Below are 26,180 nucleotides of genomic sequence, written 5' to 3' on the forward strand. Positions count from 1 at the left end.
GTATGTTACAAGGGTCAGCATATTGACATTTATCACACCACTTGAAGTAAACAACATCTGTCACATTTTTTTAAAGATGTCTGTGGTACTGATTTCTGTATCCCAAAAAACCCTTAAACACTTGTCAGCATTAGAAGACATTTTTTAAATAGATTTGAATAATTAGCACAGTTGACAGGTTGTAGCAAAGATCTCTTATAAATTACTAAATTATGAAATCTACCGTGACAGAATATTTTTAAGAGTTGGGCAGTGAATCAAAACAGTGGAATAAATATATGGAAGAAAGTTCTGTTTCAGTTTTGTTTCCTCCAGTGTCCTATACATCCTTTTAAATTATTTTCTTTTCTAAAATTAAATTACAAGAGATCCCTATTGGACTGGAAAGGTAATTGTTTCCCTTTGGTTTTATTGAGAGTTTTTTTACATTTATTGATGTTTTGCCCTGCTTAAAAAAGGTTGCTTTGGAGTAAATGCATGCTTTTGTTCAGGTTCCATCCAGAACCCTAAAGAAATAAAGCATAGACCAAGTGAAATGTCAAAGAAAAAAAGGTAGCTAGCAGGAAAAAACAGCTGAAAACTTCATTGTAGAAAGATCTAGAAGGACTGGCATGATTGCCCTGGCCCACATTAGCACTGCTGCATTGTCAGGTTAGTTGCTCAAATCTTGTCAAGACATGAGGTTGTAACCTTCTGGAACCTAACAGACATCAGTGTAATCTACCATAGCAGATAAATGAAATGTTATTTTCATCTGTGTCTGCAAGTATATTAAGTCAAATCTGAGGTTTTTTTGGAAAAGCACCTCCATTTTATAAATGACATATTTATTTTGCACTGTGTGCTGAATTAATGTCAAGGTTTACCAAGGGCAAGGATATTATGATTTACTGCAGGTAGTGGTCATGCCTGCTAAGATCTCTGAGAAGACATCCTGAAAATGATCTAGTCAAATTTATTTGACTGCCAAGTATCATCCATCCCCACAGAGCAATTAGCAGAAAAGCCACAAGAAACAAGAGGAAGACCGTGCCATGTGAACATACATAGGAATGTGATGTTTCCTGGGAAAGGAAGCATATCAGGATGATGTTGCACAAGAGGCAGTGTTGACAGCTCAACACTGCCTGCCTGCTCTCTGTAGCACACATTCTTTGTTTACCTTATCCTGGTTTCATTGGGCCTAATAGTGAGCCAGTGGAGCCAGGGGAGGTCTGTGGCACTTATTTTCAAGAGTCTCAAACTCTTGACAGTTGTTTAGGCACATTTCAAGAGCTACATTTCTTTCTCATGGATAAATTCCAACTTTGAAGTTGGAAGTGGAGTGCCCTTTGTGTACAGTTCTCTTAAAACCTTTTGGTCTGAAATTTTACATAGCAGTTGAGCTGTTCTCTATAAGCTTATCTTAACTGTAAAACTGTATTTGGGAAGTCCTGCTCAGCTCTTTTTCAGAATAAGCTTCTCTCTCCTCCAGAGACTTAGCATAGGTTAAGTCTACCTTAACATAGGTTAAGATGATTGATTGTACAGTTGTGTTGTGTTGTGTTGTGTTGTGTTGTGTTGTGTTGTGTTGTGTGACTGAAAAGAGAATTCTGAACATTTGTTTCTTCTTGCACTTTGGATATGAAATAGAGTTCCAGTAAGGGGTGAGGGACAGTTTGGCATTATTTGATTGAATATGTAAAGTGTCTCTTGAGTATATGCAAAATACTCCTTTTTCAAAAAAAAAACATTCCTACATTGCCTCCAGGAAAACTGTAGTGATTTTATGGTGAAAAGTGTCTTGCTAGGCTTAAAAGCTCCAGTTTTATTATTAGCATGGTGTCTTCTGATTAACAGCTAAGGCATGTCAGAGATTTTTGACAAATCTGTTTTCAATCATAATGTCAAATTTGAAACATCCATTAGTTCAATATTGATGGATTTAAAACATTCACTAGTTCAAGATTGATTGATTCAAAGCATTTCACAGAATACATTTCTCTGCTTCTAAGAAAAAATATTAAAAAATGTTAAGTTTTAAAAAAAGCCTTAAAAGATCAGAATATTTAATTTAGACCTCATTATTTTGCCTTAAATGTTGCAAAGAAAAATATTTTTTTTCTTATGACATTGTATAAAAAATTAGAACAAAAAAGAACCTCCTTAGGAATATATACATTAGGAATATATACTGACAATTTTTGGGTTTTGGCCTGATCTGTGGTAGCTTTTGACATTTTCAATAAATAGAATTGATTTCTGTGTGACAGAAATTTTTTTTTTTCTGTCACATTTTCATACAAATTTTTTATTTTTGTGTTTTCAGAAACAGTTTAACATTTAACTAACTTACTGTACATCCATATATTCTTTATCCTGACAAATGAAATGTTTTATTTCTAGAGGTACAGGTATTTTTTCTAGTTATGGAGTCCACTTAGCATCCTCAGTGGATGAAGTTTTCAGCTGGTTCACAAGGCAACACCACACCAATACTTTTTGTATTTACTTTTCTATATTATTGGTTCCTGCTCCATGTTAGGATATTCTTACCTGTTAGGTCAATCGGTGTATTTGTGTGTTCATATATACACAACAATATATTATTTTATATATATATTATATATACAGTAATACATTATTTTGCTTTATATGAGGAATGTAGGCTCTGCAGCAGAATTAATTTTTCTGCAGCCAAAGCACAAACTGAAAATTGAAGTCTATTTCCATTTCATGAAGACAATGATTAGTGGGGTCAAAAGTCATCTTGCCACTGGGTTCTTTAATTGTAAAATAGACAAGTTTGTAGACTGAAAAATTCATTCTGGAATGTATTCCAGTGATGAATGAATGGGAGAGCCAAAACCTTTCCAGAGGTGCACAGACAGAAAACATCTTAGAACATGTTAAATTCCAACTGGATGTTAGGAAAAAAAAAAAAATCACCATGAAGCTAGTCAAAAATTGGAAAAGAATGCCCAGTTAAATTATGGAGTCTCCATGGTTATGGAAATATGAAAAAATGGACTGGACATTTCTTCAAGAATAGGAGCCACCTGTTCTGAATTCATCCAGTTTTGGATGTGGGATTGGACCAGATGACCTTCAGTGGTCCATTTGAGTCTGTATTATTCTGTGATTCATATATGCTCCTGTTTTATAACATGTTGTTGTGCCATTCATATTGTTGAGTTCTAATCTGGTTACTATTGAAGAGGGTTTGTGTAATCTTCCAGTCCTCAAGTATTAAAGAAGCTTTCTGGGGTTTGGAAATGCAATACTTATGAGAAATGATGGTTTGAGAACACAGCCAGATTTAGCAATATTGAGTAAAAGTGATTAGATTGAAATGTGTGATCTGGTTGATGAAAGCAATATCTTAAGATAGTTTGTTTGCCTGCAATGTTGTCTATATTTTTCAAGCAGATTCCTCTCCTCCTTTTTGTTTTTTGGTACTTCCTTTTGCAGCAGTGTTTCCTTCCTATTGCACTGTCTTGCTTCCTTTGTTCCATATGTGTGCAGTTCCAAATTAACCTCCCTGGCACTGGCCCCTTGGAGTGTTGTTCCCCACGTCCTTTCCTAAGTCCTGGTGCTGATGGCTCCCAGGATGTTAATTTCCAGGCAAGAATGCCTTCAAGGAGCTCATTGCTAAACTGTCAGAACCCATTAATTTCTGTTCCATTTTAGAACATAAAGTCAGTCAGATAAATTAACTCTCCCTTTATCATAGATCTTACTCTTATTCTGTGTCTACTTTGTGGAAGTTAACAAAATGTTTTGAACAACATTGGTGTTAAAATTATTACTACAATATTACCAGATTGAGAGACAGAAGTACTTGAAGTCTTGTGAAGCTCTTTTAAGCTGTGTACAGAGTCAGGCTTTAGTGTATCAAATCCTCTTGGTTCATGTTTGGAAGAACATTTTGAAATCACAGTAGGAGGCATGATTTTAAAAAATGTCCTGCAATAGCTGTCCATGAAGAGAAAAAAAATAAATTATTTGATGTTTGTAATTAGCAAAGTAGCTGACATTTTGTCTTTGTGTAATTATACAGTATATTTTCTCCAACTTACAATAAAAACAAAATTTCAAGAGTGATATTTTCATCATAAAAATTTTATGCTTGAAATCACTCTCTTGATGTTTTGTGGGGGTTTTTTTCTTCTTTTTAAATTCATTACAGGCAGCTACAGGACTTCCAGCTTTGATGTTACTCATTCTTCCATTCCTTCAGAGAGCAGTGAGGAGAAATCCCTCAGTAGTTGGGAGAATCAAACTCCCACACCTGAAGAAGAAGCAGCAGCTCTCACAATTCAAGCCATCTGGAGAGGGACCTATATTAGGAAAATACTGAAGAGCAGAGTACCAGGTGTGTCATTTAAAAATGCCTTTCAAAAATGCTTCATACTTCATCTTATTCAAATCTTCACTGTAAAGAGTTTTTTACTAATTAATGTCTAGGTAAAATTAACTGAAACTAATGTAATAGAACTTACAGTTCTATTAAGGTCTCCTAACCACTCAGCTAGCACATATGGTACTAAAAAGTATCTGAAATATACACCCCCTAGATTTGCATAGATACTAAACCATAATTTACATTAATGTAAAGATGTAGATTTAGGTCAGAGCTGGGATAAATGTTAGGGATTTTTTCTGGAAATGTAAGGGAAATCATACAAGAACCTGAGCTTCATAATGAGTAGTCAGTGGAACACACACAAAGCCTGATGCTGTCCTCCAAAGATACTGTACTGATACTATCCTTCATTCCTGTGCATACAGATAGAGGAATCTTGCATAGCAGTTCAGGACTTGTAGCACATTTCCTATTCAACTGTTCTATTATCTCAGCTGGAATACTGTGTCCAAGTGCAATGTCCACAGTCCAGGAAGAAAGAAAGATAACAACCACAAAATTCTGAGTAGATTTATAAGGATTTGGATTAAATATAGGCCTAGTACATACATACAGGTTGTTAGTTTGCAATTTCAGAAAGATCAGATAAGAAAAATCTTTGCTATAATCATTAAGCAAGATTAACCCACATGAGGAAAGGAATCTGAAAGTAACAGTATCTTTAGGCTGATATCCAAAGGGTTAACAAGAAGATCTTTAGTCTGAGATTCAAAGCTTGTGGCTTGAATCTGGACATATTCAAGTTAGAAAAAGTGACATTTATTAAAAATTACTTTATTAGAAAGATAAGGCATTTATTGGAATAAACCAAGATTTGTAGTGTACTACTGAAAACTCAAAAACCAGTCAGGTCTTTATCTGTATTCCATGCATAGAAGCAAACACCTTGAGATGACAACACAGCCTGTTATGTGAGTTATCCAGCGTGGGTGGGATGAATTACCCATTGGAGCTGCCCAGCTCTTTTCCTGTTAGCTACACAGATAGTTTAGGTACATCCCTACTCCTTCCTGCTATCTGCAGATAGAAGTTGCTGGGAATTATATATTGTCTGAGGACAGAGACTGCCATATATCACTACATTTTACAGTGAAAAAATTGTAAACTGGAGAAAATATTGATCACATAATTTTTGCAATTGTTGGAGTGCTGAAAAGTACAAAGATGATGAATGGAATATACTCTGTCAAACAAAAAACAGTTTTCAGCTCAGCAAGACTTCTGTAAAACTCCACATAAATAAGGCAATTTACTTGTGCAAGTGGCATTTTTCAAAAGTATTTGGCAGGTGTAACTTTAGAACAATAGCAAAATTGGATGTTATATTTTCTAACTTATTTTATTAACTCTAGGTACTAAAGAAAATGCTGATGTTGAAGAAACTTTGAAAAACCTGTGGGCTATGATTGAGTTAAATTTTGAACAGTGCGCTATAACATTGTTAAGGTAATCATGCAATAAATCAAACTATTTTATTGCAGACAGTTGTCATACACTGCTATTCCACAAAATAAACAAGGTAAGAACATTATGAGTGTCAAAATTACAGCACCCTGATGGAAGGGGTGAAATTTTTTACTAAATATATGCCATGCTTTATTCTTTGTACCCTACATGAATAAAATCTTATTTTTGGATATGTTACAGATTTTTTCCCTCAGCTTGAGCTAAGATATTACCTTTTGCATGTATTTAAATTTTTAGTATTTGGTATGGTACTCCATAAGTACAGATCTGATACTGATTCCTTAGTTAAGCAGTTAACCAGTTGGTTTAAAGAAACTTTTTGATTTGTGCTATCTGTTAAGCAATCAGGGTTGACAGTAGAAAGGAAATAGCTTTGCTATTTGTACCATTTATTATCTCAGTCGGGGACTCTTTTGCTGCACTTGCTTGAAGGAAAATAGATTTATGTCTAGGTAGTAGAAATGTAATAGGTGTATTTCTATGCTTTCCCTGATATTTTATTACACCTTTTGGAAAGAAGGCTATTCTAACTTCAACAGTATTCATTAAGTCATTTGCAAGCCTAATGCTCTTTGGGGATCACATATTTCCATTAAGTCCTCCAAAAATCTCTCTGCAAGTGTTCACACAACTGATCTAGCAGTAAATCAGTTCTTCCAGGGGTGAGGAGTGAAAACTGGCAGTAATTACTGCCTGTGGATATAAATCCTCACTCCTTGTAACCAGCAATTTGAGCAACACTCACACCAGGTATAATTTTATTTCACCTTTTAGTGTTGCTAATCCTGTAAAACCTGTGTACGTTGATGGGATCAGGAGTTTGCAACCACAGTCTTGTTCCAAATATTAGCCATCCATTTTAGATTTGCAGCATTTCTACATCAGCAAAGATGAGATGAAGTTTTCAGTCTGCCTTCAGACTTATAAAACTTATGGGGTTTATAAGCACTGTCCTGAGGGATACATTTGAGTCTTAAAATCATGATAATGTGTTTGTGCTTTTGTTTTTTTGTTTAACAGCTGACAGATCTCCATTTAACATAACAATCTAGCACCTTGGACAAAAAGTTCTTCTTTTGTTCCTTCATTATTCCAAAAAGTTTTAAAACTAAATAAAGGTATTTTAATCTCCTAATGATTCCACAGCTTAAAGATGACAACGCAAGAAAAATGAAGTTATGCTAACTGATACTTACTAAAAAAGAGAAAGAAAGAAAAAGAAAGAGGTAGAATTTTGTAGAAGCCATGACATCTTGGGATATTAGAAGCAGCTGTAGTTGCAGATAGACTGATGGATAAAAATATAAGTATATATTTGCCATGAGATCTGAAAGAACTAATGCCTCCATGAATTTATTTAAGTTGAACAACTGCTAGAGAAACATTAGTAACACAATGTATCTTGTTTTACATTCATGCACAAAATAGTGTTCTTTATGATCAGCATAAGTAAAAGTCAGTATATATATATATATATGCCATCCTGATTAGATTGAAGTCGTTATCTTTTCTGCTTTCCAGAGAGATGTTTAAAAGGAACTCTAATTCAGCTGAAAAGTTTCCTTGTTATGAAGATGAATGGTGTAAGATGTATTTCACTGACTATGCAGTAACCTATGCTGATCAACCACCAAACGCATGGTTTCTGGTTTTCAGGTGAGTTTCACAGAGCCCTATACAGCTCTTACAGGGAAGTAGCATTTATACACTGTGTCCTTTCACTAACCTGCTTAAAAACTTCTTATCCACCTGCTTTCCTCAAATTCTGACATGCACTTGTTCTGGTTATTGCTGGAACAGAGTTCATTTTCTTCTTCATTTCTTCTTAATTTTCTTCCTAGAAGCTGGTAGAGTGCTGTGTATTTGGATTTAGTGTGAGAATAGTATTGATAACACACACTTATTTTGGTTGTTGAGTGTTTACCCCAAATCAAGGACTTTTCAGTGTCTCATGCTCTGCCACTGAGGAGGTGCACAAAAATCTGGGAGGAAGCACAGTCAGGACAGCTGCCCTGAAGTGGCTAAAGGGATGTTCCATACCAGGGAATGTCATGTTCAGTACATAAATTGAGGGAGGATTACCTGGACAGGGGCTGATCACTGTTCAGGAACAGGCTGGGCATCGGTCAGTAGGTGGCAACCAATTGTATTGAGCATTATTTGTTTCTCTTGGGTTCTGTTTCTCTCCCTCCCTCTCCTAATCATTAAAAATATTAATATTATTAGAATTTTTATTAGTATATTTTGTTTCTATTGTTAAGCTGTTCTTAACACACGAGATTTGTATTTTCTTTCTGATTCTTTATCTTAGGTGGGTTGGGTGTGGGAAGTGAGTGAGCAGCTGCATTGTAGTTAATTGCTGGCTGGGATTAAGCCATGGCAATATTTTTTGCTTTGTGTTGCACATATCCTCTTATTTGGGAAAATAATTTTGATATAATTTAATTTTTCTTTTTTAGAGAAATATTTACTGTCCCAGAAGACATGCTTATATTGACAAAGGTGTTTACCACTATCCCTTCCTGTAGACTTCATGTCCTTGATAATGACACACAGGAGGAAATGCCGCATGCCTTTTTCAAAGTGGCACCTCATGTTTATCCCAAAAATAAGGTAAATGCAAAAAGGTGTTGTGAAAAGTATAATTTTAAAAATAATAACAAATGCCCAAATTCTGTGAAGAATATAGTGGAGCTCTGTCATAGTGTTTTACTTCAAAGCACACCCTTGTTTATTAGCAAGTTTGAACAGAGACCATCACTGATCTGCTTCTGTGCTGAACATTTATTAGTGAAATTTTGATTATGATCTCCTCTGTACTCTTTCCAGCTGCTGTTGTTTTGGGGTTTATTATGCATAACACTGAGCACAGTAAACTTTGTACCAGAGTTTAACTTGTGGCCATAAAAAGTTTGAGTAAGGAACAATAAGCACCTTTTCTTTCCATGGGTACAGCACAGGACCTTCAGTGATTCTGTCAATTACTAATGAAAATGGCCCTTTCTATTGGATTCCTGCTCCTCCCCATTGAAGAAGTACCCTCTTAAAGCCACATTTTTGTTATTCTTTGCTAAACTTATGGTCTATATTTTGTAATATTAAATGTGGTTAATAGCAGTGAAGGGTGATTTTTAAAGTATTAAAAGAGAATTGTGCAGGCATGCTGTATTTTCCTACTTGTTCTTACTGCATTTTTCAATCACTGAGCTCTTGAGTTCCTCAGTAAGAATATAACCTTCTACTCTACAATTTAGCTTGCTTCTTCCTAGTTCCAAATAGTTGATTATTGTTTCTGTAGACAAGCTTTTGAAAGCTCTATTGATACTTTGACAAGACACTTTGCAATTAGTAAACACAGAATACAATGGTATTATTTTAATCTGTTACCTTTTTTTTTACCAGTATTTTGTAAAAAATAGTCAACAATGTAGTACATCAAGCAAGAAATTATACGGTATGCTTGAATTCTTAAATGTCAGTATTATTACATAAAAAGTCATTAAAAGAAAATACACCTACCAGCTCTGCTTTCAAACTATGACTCAGCAATTTACAACAGAGATAAAAAGGAATCCTGTCAACAGATACTGACTTTGCTGCAGAAACACTTCTGGAACACATTAAAGTTCATTTCAGAATGATTGACAATAAAGATAAAATCTACACACTAGCAATAAAGTCTGTCTTCTTTTTGCAGACAGTACAGCCTAGATAGAAACTGGCTACTTGCTTAGCATTATTTGGATTTTTGGGGGTTGCATTAAATTATCTTATTTTTCGGTGTTTTTTTCTCCTTCTGGATACAGTTGAATTTGTTTTAGTTCTTGGTGTTTTTTTTTTTAAATTCTACTCTCTTTATTATTCACAAGTCTTTTGAACAGATTGTAGAAAAGGATAGAGATAAGCACTCAAGCTTCAGCTGACCTACATAGATAAGAGTTTAAGAAATCATCACTACCACCATATTTAGTCTAAAAAATAGAAGTCTGTTTGAGCAAGGATACTGCTCAGTTATTTCTCTTGACTAGTCATAGAAAGATGTAAGGGATTCATCTAACTTTGCCATGAAGTTAATTTGGGTGGTATATTAGGAAACAATCCTTTCTGATTCCAGAGACAGTGAATTGTAAAAAGGTATCTAAGATATCTAGTAGTGAAATCTCTTGAAGGTTTTTAAGAAAGAGACACAAATTTAATGGGGTTGTTAAGTTCAATTTTCTTATTTCTCAGTAGTGACTTTAAATTCCTACCAGACACAAAATTTATTGTGATTTCTAATTGCTCATAGCATTCAGAAAGTGCTCACTCAAACAAACTTTTGGTCCTAAGTCCAAATTTTCTGAATATTTTTAGTGAACATTAAGATTGCATAATATTCTAGATAGGTATACAAGATAAATTGTCCTGCTCTTGCATCCCTTGCTGTCAGAAAGCAGTTGAATATCTTCCCAAATCCTTCTCCATTTCCAGGTGTACTTGATAAGAACAGAGGGGCCTGTGACTCTGTGCTTAACTGCGCTGAGTTCTCCTGAATGGTTACTCTGAGTGGTTGCTATTACCTTGTGGTAATTAAAGGTTGTAAAGCACCTTACTGCTACAATTGCACAAATTGGAATCATGAATAATTTATTTTACTTTCATTCTAAATATTCAGTATTCCTGGAGCCACAGTCCTGAATTATTGGATAGTCCTGAAATCACAACCCTATTTATTATAAGCATTTTTCAACAAAGCTGTTTTTGCCGTTAAATGCTGATTTATTTAAACAGAATTAGAAGAGGACTGAAAGAAATAAAGCCTTTCAAAGAATATTAATTTGGACTATTTCTTAGGTGGAATGTGAAATTTTAATATTTGAAATAGGGAAATAGTAGGGCTAGTTAGACTCCTTGAAGAAGGGGTTTAATTCTGAGTTCCCCTGCAACATTACAAGTGGCCATTTCGTTCCTTATATCCCTTTTTCCTGCCCCTGCCTTTTAAGTAATCACATTCATATTGCCTTCATTTTCACAAATGCAAATTAATCAAAGTTTGAAAATTTTTATGTTATATCCTGGCTCCTCATATTCCTATCCTCAGGATTCATAAAGGGCACCTAAATCTGCATCAGCCTTATTGTGTATTGCATTTTTTATTATTTTTTACTTAAAATTTCTCATACTAGAAATATGTTTTCATAAATCAATATTTTCATAAACATGAGATTAATATCTTGTAATTTCATGCTGTATCTGCAGTGGCAATATTAAACGGGGGTAAATGTTAATTTAACCTCAGATTTGAAGACTGAAGTAATCTCATCTCTAAATTTCCGTGCAGCAAACTCATCCACCCCTACTTTCACACTGCCTAAGCATGAAGGAGAATTTTAAATAATCAAATACTTTGGTTAGAAAGTGACTTCAGGACTTTGGTTGTATCTGCCCCTAAGACCACCTGCCAGCTTTCCAGTTAGATGAAGCTGGATTTAACTTGCCATGCAACTTTTTGCCAAATATAAATTGCTAAAATAAGAGATGCTCCGTAAGTTAGAATAAAATGGAGTTAAAAAAATTATTGCTGATGAAGGATAACTTATTATATTAAGTGTAATGGACAAGAAGCATGTTGCATGTAGTCAGAGAGTTCCTTTTGAGTAGCGTTATTGCCATGTGAAAACGACTTGTTTCCCCTTTCAGAAAGGATACACTTTTGTGGCTGAAGCGCACACTGGTGACCAACCTGTGGCAGGTGGAAAATGGACACTCCGCTTCATCAGCTCCCACAGTGCCCTTCCATTTCTCTCTCGTGAAGCTGTAAATAATATCTATTCTACTCAACAATTTAAGGAGTATTACATACCCAACAAAGAGTTCCTACTGCTTAGGTAAATATTGAGAGAAGAATTAATAACTACTGGTTTTTATATTGATCATCCCTACTAGAAAGGTGTGTTCTTTCCTCTTTCTTTGAAGCAGAGAATATTGATGCAAATATCTGAATTTTATGGGCTATCAAATCAACATTTGATATACTGAAAGTGTTATTTGTGAAATATTGCCACTACTTAATGAAGAACAGGTGTGAAGAACACAGACTATAACTTTAAAATCCAAATTCAGTATTTTGCATTTCTGTAACCTCAGTCTTATCCACATGCCAATTACCGAAATTCCATTGTACTTTTGGGGAATAAACATGCATTAAAATCAAGATTTTGGAGGGGGGAGGAGATTTTTTTTTTCAGCTATTGGGCTAAAGCTTTAATTAATACAGGAATAAAACACCTTTTTTTTCCCAATATATCAGACCATCTTCCAGTATTGGCAGAAAAATTTATATATGTTTTATTTTAGCATGCTGATTCTTTTAGGAGAATATATTTAGTAAATATGAGATTTCATATTTATTAATTCTTTCTTAATTGATTAAAGTTCATTAAAATCCCTTCTGAGTTCAAAACTGACCATTACTAAATTATTATACTGAAGCTTTTACACAAAGAACTATACATTACACTATAACAGGCCTTGTGCTTAGAGCTGATTAAATGTGTATATTTTGAAGGTTAATTCTAAAACATTTTATCCTGGTTCCTCAAGACTTTTTCAATATTTCAAACCAATAGATTTTTCTTGGGATAGAGGTCTCTTTAAGAGAAGGAATCTGTTTCAATAAAAATGAAAAATGCATGCAACAGAAACAAAACAAATGCACTAAAATTTTGTAAGCACTCTCTTGATGATTTTCATTCTTTTCCCCCTTCTGATGTTACCAATCTTAAATACAATTATGTATTTTTAGCTCCAAAGGTGCTGAAGTCAGGGTAATGGATTTTTTGTGTGTTGTTGTTTCTTTGCTTGTTTAGTGAGATTAGATACAACAATTTGAATTTATGGACAAAAAGCATATAATACATAAAGCAATGGGTTACAACATAACAACTATTTGAACAATATAACAATTATTTGAATTTTGTCCGCAGACTCTAATTAAACAGGCTTTTAATGCCACAGTCTTTTAAGCTGACCAAAGTAACTACTAATATCAAAGGAGATGTCCCTACCCTTTTGAAAGCAAATACTTTTTCCCCTCAGGTACTTTTGACACAGTTCACTAATCTGGCTAATGATAGTCAACAAATAAAAGTACAGTAGGCAGTCAAATGTCTTTTTGGACATTTGATAAGTCAGTGAAAAAACAAAGAAATAGTTAGACCAACCCATTTTTCAAAAGCAAAGAAGCTTAGCCCATTAGACTCCAGGAAGATATTTGATTTGATTTAGTAACTCAGTTTTAGGTGTTTGCTTACAGTTCAGCACAACATTTAGGTACTTTCCTAAAAAAGAATGATCAGGTATAGTTCATTATATTGCTATAATTTTTTCTTCCTCTTCAGGTATTTTGTAAAAGTCACAGCACCACATACTGCTACATTGCAGGTACAAACCTCTAATTCAGATGTGTTCATTAAATTACAAGTCCTAGAAAATGAGAAGGAAATTACAAGTGTCATTGGAAAGGGCAATGCAGTCATCCCAGTTGTTAATTTCTGGAGTAATCAATCACTTCTGAGCTCCCAGTGTAAGTATCGTAAACCATATTTGATAATTTTATTCACTGCAGGGTGTATGTTCTTACAGTTACTGTAGATAATCACAGAAAATACTATTTTTCCCTGCTCTTTTCATTAATCTTTAATTTTACTGTTCAAAACCAATAAGTACAATTGAATGAGGTACATAATTCTTAGACATATTTTTAACAATGGACCCTGTAGTGCTCAGGTAATTTAAACAAAACATTAAGTACCATCTGTCTGCCTCCACTATACTTCCTATACACTATAGATTTTAGAGGCTACTGCCATGCCATCTTCTTTGGTAATCTATATTTTTTTTCCTGTTTTCTATACACCTCACTTCTAAACCAAATTATTTCCATTTTATTTGTGTACTATTTTGAATTATTCATTGCAGTTGTGTTTCAATTTTAAAATTAGTTCTTCATAAGAATTAAAAGTTTGCTTAAATAAAACAGATGTTTATAAACCAAGTGTGCTACTGTACTCTCCATGAACACTACTATACATGAGGTATGTAAGATATGAAAGTCTTCAGTCCTTCTATGAAGGCTTCTAAACAATAAATATTCTGTAAATCTGAGTTTGTCTATTTGAGCATATTGAGAACTTGAGGCAAAGACAAATTGTTCAAATACTGTCTTATTGCTTTGCTAAAGCCCAGAATAGCATATTTCATCTGCTCACCGCCACTATTTTGAACTGTGGAGTTTTCAAACATGATCCTTTAGCATGATGTGTAATATGAAATTCCAACGCTTTATGGGAAAAAATAATTTAATCATATTTATGAAACATCTTGATTTCTGTCTCAACTGCACCTTGTTATTAACAGAAATGTAAAATCTAATCCTATGTTGACTATGCTCTTAAAACATAATTCATCAGATGAAAACATTAGGGTTTTAAAGGAAGTCATAGAGAATCTGTCATTATTCTCTCTGAGTTATCAAGATAATCAGTAGCTATTTTTGGTTACTGTTTTTGGAATGTGGAAGTGGAATAGTAAACTTAATAGTAGACTGGTGGAAATAGAAACAGGAAAGTATAAAATAGCTCAGCTTAGGATCAGCATCACAATAGGGGCAATAAGTGAGTTACTCTCAGTAAAGTGAAGGAGAAACCTTGTTTTGGGAGACTGCCTCATTGCAAAGATGATAGTCTGAAGACTGAAATAAGTTAAAAGGCACAATCAAGTGATAGAGAAGAGAAATGGGTTTCACCAGATGCTGAAAGGATAAGGGTGGGGCAAAATAACTAGAAGTGGCATTTTGCTTTTGCCAGTCTACCAGGACATGTATATGGGAATTTTCAAATTATCCTCAGAAATCAGACACACACATTCTAGCTCTAATGTGCTACAATAGAAATAAATTCTTCTAATTTAAAATTATTTTAATCCACTGTGAATTATTCAGTAAAATACCTGCTACATTAACCTGATTGAATATAGGAAGGTTTTTGTATCAGGGCCTATTTAGCAATGGTGGCCATAAAATCGTGTTACGATTTTAGGCAATATTTGAAATTGAAATGAATATTCTGATGCTCTTTAAATGTGTGTGAGCATATAGAGAGTTGACATTTGGAATGAATGACTGTGAAACTGTCACCGCTTGTTTTTTTTACTATTACTTATATTTTTACAATACTAGAACAATTTGCCTTAACACTGAAGTTCTTTTCCTATTAATTTATATCCTGTATATCACAAGGAAGATACTTTGTGTAGAATCTTTCATAGCATCCAAATTAAATGAAAATATTGTGAAATGTACTCAGTATAACCAATATGACAGTATTGTATTAGCCAATCTACTGAATACCTCTAGGTTCAGTAGTGGTTCAATTTATGGCATTGTAAAATTATGTTTCTTTGCTATTGTCAAAAGTGTTTTTATGGCCTGTACAATAACAATATAGAAATACCCAGAAATACTGATGCCAAGTTCAGGTGAAGATTCATACAACAGACACTCAATACAACAAGATTCCTTCTGTCAGTATTTCTTTGTTCTCTAAAAAAGTGTGCTTTCTCAGAATAGGAATAATCAGAAAACACTGCTATACCACTGGCACCAATCTTGTTAGTTAAACCACATATAATCCCAAAATTTGACACTTATTCACTGCCACACATGTTCTGCCTCTCACAGGATGATCACTGTGTTGCCAGAAGTTCTCCTAAGTGACATTATTGTGCAAGCATCACCAATAAAACATTATCTCCCTTGCCTACCCACAGCCTGTTAATTCATCTCTGTCACAGATGTTCTATTAATGTCTTTTACAGCTCAAAATCTACATTAAACCAACTGATTTTGAATATATTTGCCTCTTCTGAGACTAGCAGGTGACTTGGACCTTAAATATTTGCTTGACAATAAAGGACTTACATATTGACACACCCATTACAGCCACAATTTGTTTTGTTGATACAAGCACAGCAGTTGCATAAGCACAGATGGTCAAGAGAATGCTCACAATCTTTTTATTTTCCACAGTAACAGTCTGATCCAATACTGTTAAAAAGTATAAAAATATCTTTCAGAAATGTGTTTTACTCTGGAAGCGAGGTAGGTAGAAGTTTCTTCTAGCCAGAACTTAGGAAAACCAAGAGCGACATACGCATATTTTTGTATGCAGTAAGAAAAATAATTTGATGTTAAAGTGCCGCCTGGTGACCACTGGGAGAATTACTGACTGTGTATTTTGGGGAGCTTTTCCAAGTGATCGTTCCTGCAAAGGAAACAGGTCGATTCTTATGGGTGATTCCAGCATTCTGAGATGAATTATCTTCATGTCAGGATCTTCCTCTGGAAAAATCTTTATAGAGTTGTTTAATACTCAATCTCTTCAGGTTTTGGGGAGAGAGAAGAGGAGAATAGCAAGGCATTAATGAAAACCAGTTGTAGGCTAAGGAATACAACTTCCCTTGAACTCCACCTATCTTGCTCGGTAGAGGTAAGCTCCTGCAGAGGGCAGTGCACATCTCCTACTCCTGAAGCCCCAACACAACACATCCTGGAGTGGAGCTTACCTCTCTGTTGACTCTGAGGAATTCATCTTGGTGGTCTCACCACTTTAAACTTATACTTTTGTAAATTACGTCCATTGGCCCTTGCTATCAGTGCTCAGACACTGAATATCATTCCTAACTAGAAACCTTTATGCAAATATTGCAAACAGTAACCAAAGGCAATTTACACAAATAGAAAATGTCTTTATGTAGTTATTTTTCCATCTGGAATACAAATTGTTTCTTTGCAGCAGGTTTTCCTGCAGATGTAGAATATTCAAGATTTGGGTCTTTGAATATTGTTTCTTATTCATCCAAATGCACTTCTATTGAGTGAAAGCCTCATGATTTTGGCTCCCTCTGGTGAAAGTCCAAAAAATCTAACCTTTGTGAATTATGTCTACTCTCACCTTCACAGCATGGGGAGTTAACTGATACCTAAAAAGCTCAGCAGTAGCTGAGTGAGAAACTATTCCACAGTTACAGGCTTGCTTAGGCATACCTTTTACAAAACAACAGCCATGGAGTTGCAGCACCTTAAAAAATGGTTGAGAAGAAACCAAGTATTGTCTCCCTCCACATTTCTTTCACGGGTCTCCTTGCCACAGGGACAGCAAGAGGGATGTCTCTGGTGCTAAAGATTCTAAATGCAATGCAGAAGGGCAACTCAAAACTTGTGATTAGGAGTTTGAGATCTCTTTAAGAGACCATCTCTGCAAGGTCTTATTTTGATTTCCTGACTTCTGCTGCTTTTCTTAGGAACAAGGAAGCACTGGCTTATGCAGAGGAAAGATGCAATAGGAAGTAATCCAGGACATTTGGCTTTCATAAAAAACAGTATTTCCTAGCTCCATTTGAGTTTCTAGGGGCACACTTAACCTCCAATTGAGCATTTATACTTTGTCACACCACCAGTAAATTGTGTTGAATCTGCTCTAATAGTCCTGCCGCCTCCTGTGAATTTCCCTGGATGTTTCATTAACACACATGAAAGTGTGCATTTTTCTTTCAAAGTGGTGCAGTATCATCCTTTGTTTATACAATAAACTCTGGGAGGAGTAAAGCCTCTTGTCCTCAGTGAAGTCAAAATGATGTGTCTTTCCCTGATGATGGTCCAGCTGTTGTTAGTGCAACACAGGTGAAGCTGCTTCCCCAGAGATGTTATTCTTTGTCCTTATTCAATTTTCTGTGAGATGTTCACTTTTAGAATTTTCTTTACTTTTTCTGTAGACATGCAGGCAAAAGAATATCATACATTTCAATGCATTAGAAATGAAAACAAATTTATGTTTTCTGAGTTAATATTTCTGTACCAGTCCTTCTTTAGAACATTCCACTTTTCACAGTTTTCCCACATTAACATCTTCCTTAGGTGACAATTATATACATTGATAAAGGATAGATCACAAATAGTTTTATATCTCTTTTCAAGACTGACTTTTTTTTTTTTTTTTAGCTCAGGTTAGCTCTAGTCTTTGTTTTAGGTTGACACAAAGAGATTAGATAAGTGACTTCTATAAGGGTATGCATTGCCACAACTGAGGCCAATGCATACCCTTCATCCAGTTTTACACAATTTATTAAATTAGCTTAGCCACAACGGGATCCCATCATAGGGAGCACAAGGCATCTATATTTTGTGATGTATAGCATGATGCTGTGGTGGTTAGTGCAGGAAAGAGGGATGGACTTATATGCTTTATAAACCGTAGCAACAGTTATATATACACAGCCTCAAATTTCTCATTATTTACTTTGAAGATATTTGTGATTTGCATGCAAAATGAAATCTGCATATTTTTTGGAATAAGCATAATTTTAATTGGAAGCTTGTAAGTATAATCTAGTATGAGAAAATGGACTATGTTAATTCTTTCTGATATTTTCTGGGGGCATCTGTTTACCTTATGCCAGTAATTCATATATAATTTCTGGATCTTTTTTCGTCATCTTGCAGTAAAAAACCTACAGAATAGTCAAAGTAGTACAAAGAAGGGATCAGAAACTGGACGATTGAAGAAAAAAAGCCGTAATTCATCAAAGGACAGCAAAACTTCTTCCAAGACAGACCTTGTACAGGAATGTTCACTGATATCAATAGATGAATCTTTCTCCTCGGAAAACTTTGAAAATAATGTTGGAAGCCCACAACAAGTAAGAGTTTGTTAATCACTGGGATTTGGGAAGAATGAAAAAAGCAAACAATGAAGGGTTATTGCTAATTCTTTTGGTACATATGGAGATCTTCTATCCTGGAGCAAAATTAAGATTGTTGGTAGCTTTTGAATGAGATGATGAAAAAAGGATAATGTACATGTATGAACGACTAAAGTAGGGGGTTTAATATCAAGGTGATTTACTCTACCTTTAAGTGTTCTTCATTTGGCAAATCCAGTGCAAGTACAGCAAAACTTTCACATAAGGATCAAAAATTGCCAGAAATTAAATTAACATTTTGATGCTTCATTATGAGCTTTCTTTGAAATATGATATTATACAGGCTATCTCTAATAGTTTGCATAGAGAAACACCTATTTCCAGTCAGCTGCAAGCTTTAGTAACAGACACATATTACGTGGTACTTGAGCCAGGTTTGTCAGAGGCTAATGTCAAACATGGGTTTTTCTTGATGTCATTTAGTATTGTTTGTCTATTTTAGAGAAATTAACTATACTTTCTAAAACAGTTCTTGTTTTACAACTCCACATATTTTTCTGCTGTGTTTTTTTCTTGATAGTTGAGTTCAATTGCAAGAAAATAACCTAAGAAAACAAAAATTATTGAAAAATAAATTCCAGAGTTGTCCCTTTGACTCAGAACTGGCATTAGAATTTTGGAAAACAATTTCTAAATATAATAATTTTCAATTCAGTTTAGACAATGCTTAAAACAGCCCATGGACCCTGTCACCTCTATCTCAAAATTAAGGCATTATTGAGTGCTAATACAAGGGCTCAAAGCTCTGTAGTAGGTCTTAAAATCAAAGACAAAAGTCTTTGTTTTAGTACATGGCATACATAGGGAAGTTACATGGAAATCTTACAGGAATGTAGCTCCTTATTGTGTAGCCCAGTTTAGTTTTACTTGATAAACACATGAGTAATTGTTTAATTTCACAGGAATTAAAATAAGACCTGTGGAATTAACATTAATTTTTTAAGCTTCTTGTGAATGGTGTTATGTGCAAGCTTGTAAATTAATTATGTGTTTTATTTGCTGAATTCAATAGCTGGCACTTTACTAACCTGAAGGACTTGAATTCTTGCTGTAATTGTTATGTCTTCAGCATGTTGCATTTTCTTTCAGTCTTACCAGTATTCAATAGAGGCATTGGTGTTGCATGATAGTTGGCCACTTACTGAGAGTGAGTCTTTGCTTGTTCAGAAACTGAAAGAAATGCAGAAAGATGAAATCAAAGGTAGGTTGATCTAAGTACATATTTAGTCAAATGTATATTACTGCTTTTAAAAAAAAAAATTGCTCCAAGCAATATTTTTTCACTTTTTGAGTGAAATAACTAGGCAACAAAACTTTTATATTCTGTAGTTCTTAGAAATGAAGTTTGATTGCATGAATCTACACCTTCACAATATATAAGGAAATCAGAGAATACACTGTAAGACTCACCTTCTTAGGGCTCAGCTTTAGGTAGAGATCTGGAGCAGAAACATGCCTGCTGGTAATTTAAGAAAATACACTGAACAAGAAGGGGTGAAAAGGCCTGGTTTGGGAAATGTATTGTTTCTGTACTGCTAGGAGAATTTAGGAAGAGAAAAAACTGGGAAAGTGCCCAAGTGCAGTCTATATGTCTAAGTCACAAGGGGGACAGAGAAATTACAGAAGGTTTTGGGTTTTTTATAGATTATTGTAGCATTTCTTCTTAAGGGACAGCAAAAACCAATCCCAAGACACTAAAAGCACTTTGAATCCTAGTCAGTGCTCTGTAAATTGGATAAATGTCTTGTATTTGCTTCTTCTTTTATCAGCAAGGTTGACACAAAATTATTTAGATCTTCATTTTGTTAAAGTTTATCACTCTGGACCCAAAAGCCTGAGAGAGGCAAGGCTGCTGCCAGTGCACATGGTGCAATTGTTTGTGAGGCTGAAGATATAATCCCACCAAGCACGTGCATATAGACACACATACACGTGATGTATATGTGTAGGTATGTGTATATATATACATACATACACACACACACATTGCCAGCTACACAGATCTCAGACAGACACCCAGAGCACACAGACACAGGACCAGCTACCTCATCCTGCTTTTCCTTCTCGGGCTGGAAAGAATGGAAGTCCACAAGATAGACTATGTATTTCTAAAAAGGTGGATCCTTCCACCAGCTGCACTCAGGCACCTCTTGTGCCCAGTAGCTCTCCTCTGCGTCCCCTACAAGCTCTGAGGCTGCAGCCCTGCTCCAGCTGCTGGTGCAGAACATCATGCACACATGCAGCTGATTCTCCTGTGTTCTCACCCCTAGGTTCCTGCAGAACCTAAAATATTACTTTCCATCATCATTCAATAAATTTCCCGTATCATGAATATTAAAGTTCTATAACTCAATTTTTAAAAGAAGCGATAGAGGAAATGATTTGCTTCCTCATATACATACACTTGCTAATAGCCAAAAGAAATTATTTAGGATGGTTGGTTTTTATTTACTAGTGGTATGTCTCACTTTTTATGCTATTTATATATTTCTTTTTAAATATCTGGTCAAGTCTCTTTTTGGTAATTTTTACTTCTCTGGACTGAACTTAGATTCAGCAGCAGTAACTGCTGATGGATATTATCTAATTTCTTGGGTTTGGGATGTATGCAATATTTGAGATTTTTTTCAGTATTTCTTAATTATTATTACTCAACTTTAAAACGTTGTATCTTCTTGATTTACTGTAGTCTCTAGTCACTTTTAGTAGCATTTGAGGAGCTATGTTATGTAGGCTTACAGGCTTGTACACAGCTGTTTTAGTGATTTCACTGGCTTGTGTTTGGTTGTGTTCTTCACAATATCATCTTTTCTTCCTAGATGATTCCACTCATTCACTTAATTTTCCCTGTTAGACTGTTTCTTACGATAGACATCCTATTGCATCCTCTAACCCTTCTGAGTCGCCTACATACTGACAGCTTGCACTTGACAATATCCTTTTATACAGCTTCACCACGGTCTGTAAAACTGCAGGTGAAAGGAGGTCACTTAATCTCTTAAATTTCTTCACTACTTCTCAGCTCATGTCACTGAATCTTGTCAATGTCATGAGTGTTCTCAGGGTTGAATTCAAGGCAGCAGCATTCCAGTTCACAGCTCCTCTATGCTAATTGATGCTCTTTTGCAGTCACACATACTTAAGCTACAGTCAGTCATAACAAGCACTTTTTTCTTGGGATTATTTTAAAATTGTGTCAATTTTTGTGCCCTCTCATAAATGCTGTCTTTCAAAGTAACCCAAATCCATTTCACAGTTCTTATTAATTGATTGTTTCTGTGTATACAAGGATACCAACAGATTGCCTAGGCCACCAACAGACTTTAAACACAATTTATATCAAAAAGTTTAAACACCAATACTCATTTAATAGTTAGTGTTTATTTTATGTACCCTTTTAACTACAATATTTATCTGAAGTGCTTACTATAGTCAAGTATTTTGGGGGACAGCCCAAACATTTTTTCCTTTTTCTGATTGTGAACTAGTCTTAAATCAGTTTGAAAATTGACCTTTAAAACTGCTGACACAGGTTGTGAGACACAAAATTCAGATAATAATAATGTTGATGTGTAACCAAAAAGGTGTTCCACCATGTGATTTTTAAGAATACTGCAGTGAGCCAGATGAAAAATTATTGCAAAAAATTTTCCTCTTTTCAAGTATCCCATTTTCATGTAAGCCAACAGTGCCATCTGGAGTTAATTTTGTATTACGTCTAATTTATCATGCCAAAAGCATATTTCAACTTTATATAAAGATCTACTAAAATCTTTTTAAACTAGTCTCTCTTTAAATGAAGACCCATGCTATTATACTATTGATATTCACCAATATTATAAATATTTATTTAGAACTTTTTTGAAGAAAGCAAATTCTCTGGTATACAGATGCTATGATAATTTTGTATTTGCTGATGTTTGTGTTTGTAAAAAGAACTGTGTTAGAGAATGTTACTTTGTGAATAATACTTAGTCATATTTATTATATATGAAATCCAATTAAATGTTTCATTGAAGAGCCCGCTGTGCAAACAAAACATTAAAAAGGCATTAAGGAGGAAAACTTAAGTACACAGAAATTAGGAAGTTCCACATAGTTTATTTATACTGTCTTCATTACTTTCTCTCTTTCTTCCTCTGTTTGTCTTTTTTTTTGTTCATTTGGGGTTTTTTTTGTCTCCTTCTGAGAACTGTTATGGTGCAAGTCTTCAATGGAAAAAGACTTTTAAAAACATAAGCTCAAGATCATAATTCTTTTGTAAAAGGGGAACAATTAGCAATCTTGTATCTCTAGTACCATTTTCAGTTGCTTGACTGTGTGAGCAAAATCATTTTAAGGTTCATTTTTGTATATAGGATTTTCAGCTGTTGTTTTTGGGTTCTTTAGTTTTATTTTTCTTGTAGTAGAATCACAAATTTTATTGTGCAACTGTCACAACCCTGAGCTGAATCATCACTGTGTGATGAATGCTGGCTGCATGTATTTTACATATTGCCTTAAATTAACTCAGAAGCATAAGCTGTTGATGAGAGAGGGCTGTCTATCCAACTGGGAAAGCAGGAGAAGATAGAGTGCCCAGCCAGGTAGTAGAGGTAGGTTTGAAAAGGCAGGACAGGCTTTGGAATATTCCTTTCTATCCTCCACAGTGGTGAAGGTTTCTCCCACAGGTTTTATTTCCCACAGGAGAACTTGCTGGCTCGTGCCAAGGAGAGGATTCCGTGGGATGTTTAACAGGATATTCAGATCTCTCTCTCTTTCTCTTTTCTCTTTCCCAGCTCACCTATCAGTAGTGATTAAACACTTGCTTGGTGTTCAGTGAACAAATAGTTCACAGAGGATATATCATGGTGCTGTAGATCTCTAAGCCACACTCTAACCCCACACTACTACTGCAACCAGATTTTTGGTTTGCTTCTGTCCTGGTCTATTTTTTCTGTGATTTTAGTGTCTGGGTGTGCCCAACTTTGGAAAGATTTTTGACATTGTCATCTGCTAAGAATCCTTCTGAGGGTCCAGTCAAAGACAGGAAAAGCAACATCTGAACTTCTCAATCTTTTCTTAATGAAATCTGAAAGTCCTTTATGGGGCAACTAACAGTTGTTACTACCATCTACTGGGTAATCCCACTAAATGCTCAGAGTCTGTTTCAGATAGCAGGAGCATGATATCTTCTCAAAGAAAGCTTCAAAAGACTCCTCTGTATTATACTTATGAATAAGATAAATTCTCTGTAATTTAAATTTCATAAACCAGGAGTAGTTGTCTATCTTGCCTAAAAAAGAGAATTGATGTATCTCAATCTGAAGCTGAGTTTCAGCTAGGAATTACTTGGTGCAATTGTTTAACTTGTCATAGACAAGCCATCAGACTGGATGATCACTTTGGTCCCATTTGGCATTAGACTAAATTAATTTTTGTTTAAATAATTGAAGAGCAGTAGAGAAACTAATTTTAAAGTTGCTGTCAGCTGTGTGTCATCACTGTCAGCCCATGTGATGCCCAAGCTTTTCTTGGTGCCATAGAAATATAAAACTGCCACTGAGAGTTTGTGATGATTGATGCGTAAGCTGTGAGCTGGAATGGCCTTTTACTTTCTGTATCATCTGCCTGCCTTTCTTATATCCCATACAAAGCATTTGCCTGGCTTTGCCCTTAGAAAAATCCCAAGTTGCTACTTGCATATCCCTTTGAATCAGAGTGGGCAGCCTAACAAAATGCAGGCATTGTCCCCTCCAGGCATTTCTGGAGGTTGATCCCCAAACTGCTTGCTCTGCTGAGAGAGTGGCAAGAGGTGGGGGAAACCTGGACAGTGCAGCACATGGGAGAGCTTGGAGATCTCAACTTAATCTTGCCCTAAGCCTTCAGATCTGGAGTTAAAGTAGGTTACCTCATTCTAGTCCTGTCATTTCTTATGCTTGCTTGTTCTTTATTAACTTCTCAGGGTATGCCCTTAGTTCAGAGTATCAAAATGTTATAATTCAGGGTCACAAAATATTTCCAGAAACCAGACAAAACTTGTAGTATCCCATGACATAGAAAGTCTTTGTCTGGGATAATTTAGCTAACTACACTGAATGTCTTTTGAGTGTTTGTGTAAACAATAAATTTATAATTTATCTCTAAAAATTAATAATTCCTTGAATAATGTATGTGCACGAGCCTGATTTATGGTGCTAGTATGTAATGATAACGTGAAATAAAGGGAAAGACATTTATGTAATCATTTTATAACTTTGAATTATGTCATCACTGTTTTATACTTGCATTTCCTGTGGAGTTGTTTTAGTATATTCAGTATTTGTGGAGATCACTTTAATTTTTGCTTTCATTTGTTAATATATGCCTTAGTAGCACAGAATCAATTTAAGCTTTACACTTTAGTTTCACTTTTTAGTTTTCATTTCTTAAGTAGCATCAGGACAAAAGAATAATACCATTTCTAGAAAAACATATGTAGGATGTATAATGTAATACACTTCTATACCATATATTTGTATGTGGAACCATATGTGAGTTAAAAATATGGTTTTATATATTTAATATTTACAACTTTATATATCTATATAATCTCAGCCATGACACTGCAGATCTCATCCAAAGCTCATTAATTGCACAGTACAATGATTTGTCCTCAGTGGAAAGAAGCTGGAAAAGCACTAAGTGAAAGATGTCTTACCTTAAAAGCATTAAGTGAAAGACATATTATCAGACAGTGAAACAGTCATTCATATCAACTTTTTTCTGACAGATGTCCCTTGTTTTACTGTATTGGCTAAATCTAGGTTTTCAGCACTCATCTCAATGTTGCAGGCAGTAGAAAGGTGGAAGGAAATGAGATTTCAGACTCAGGTTTTTAATCTTTCTCATAGTGCTCATCCCTGATTGCTTCATCTGACACATTCTTTATGCTATTAAAGTTATATGTTACTACATTCTTTATTAACTGATTTAAAAAAGAATATGACATGCAAGAAGTCTTGTTTACAGCTCTCACCAACTAAGACATTGCAAAATAAGTGTTGCAAATGTCAATTCTCAGTATCATTAATTCAAACATACAGTATACATATGTACTGATAATATAATTAATTTTAAATATTCTTAGATAGTTCTGACAATGACAATTTTGCATTTCTTAAATATGCATTGAGTCTCAAGCGTGTTTCTTTGCCTTAACCTCCTTGTATTTTTGTGGGGTGTATCTAAATTCTCTGTTCTAGACAGTCTTAGGATGTGAGATAATGAGAATATTGACTTGACCCGTTTCGAGCTTCTTACTTTCCTAGTGCATAACCAACACTGACAGAGATTGTATGAGACTGTAGAAGGGAAGTGAGAGGCTGTGATTCTGAGCATTGCAGTCTTTACCCTGACCCATACACAAAGCAGCAATGCAGTGATGCTGGCAGGCACCATGGAAAACTTTCAGTTAAGCCCTGGGTAAAGTACTATTTAGGACAGATAAGATTGTCACAATGTGCTCACCTTGTAAGTATGTTTTTAAAAA

General features: G+C 34.9%; 1 protein-coding gene and 1 long non-coding RNA gene across 16 annotated transcripts in view; one reads left to right on the forward strand and one right to left on the reverse strand.

Annotated features, from left to right (window-relative positions):
• The window catches only part of ADGB (androglobin), a 100,946-nt gene that overhangs the window by 64,872 nt on the left and 9,894 nt on the right, over nt 1–26,180 (forward strand). For all 15 annotated transcript variants that reach the window (XM_086877566.1, XM_086877569.1, XM_086877565.1 and 12 more), the window contains 8 exons: nt 4,169–4,354; nt 5,758–5,851; nt 7,394–7,528; nt 8,332–8,485; nt 11,552–11,739; nt 13,252–13,436; nt 18,411–18,607; nt 19,760–19,871. In XM_086877566.1, the coding sequence (XP_086733692.1) occupies nt 4,169–4,354; nt 5,758–5,851; nt 7,394–7,528; nt 8,332–8,485; nt 11,552–11,739; nt 13,252–13,436; nt 18,411–18,607; nt 19,760–19,871 (1,251 nt within the window). The remainder of the gene's footprint in view (nt 1–4,168; nt 4,355–5,757; nt 5,852–7,393; nt 7,529–8,331; nt 8,486–11,551; nt 11,740–13,251; nt 13,437–18,410; nt 18,608–19,759; nt 19,872–26,180) is intronic.
• Nucleotides 17,636–23,147, reverse strand: LOC147654880 (uncharacterized). Its single transcript, XR_015283330.1, has 2 exons — nt 19,699–23,147; nt 17,636–17,677 (listed from the first exon to the last, which is right to left on the reverse strand). It is a non-coding gene; the product is annotated as an uncharacterized LOC147654880 (long non-coding RNA).

The sequence above is a fragment of the Cyanistes caeruleus genome, chromosome 2, assembly GCF_971803275.1.
Source record: "Cyanistes caeruleus chromosome 2, bCyaCae1.hap1.1, whole genome shotgun sequence".
Classification (NCBI taxonomy): domain Eukaryota; kingdom Metazoa; phylum Chordata; class Aves; order Passeriformes; family Paridae; genus Cyanistes; species Cyanistes caeruleus.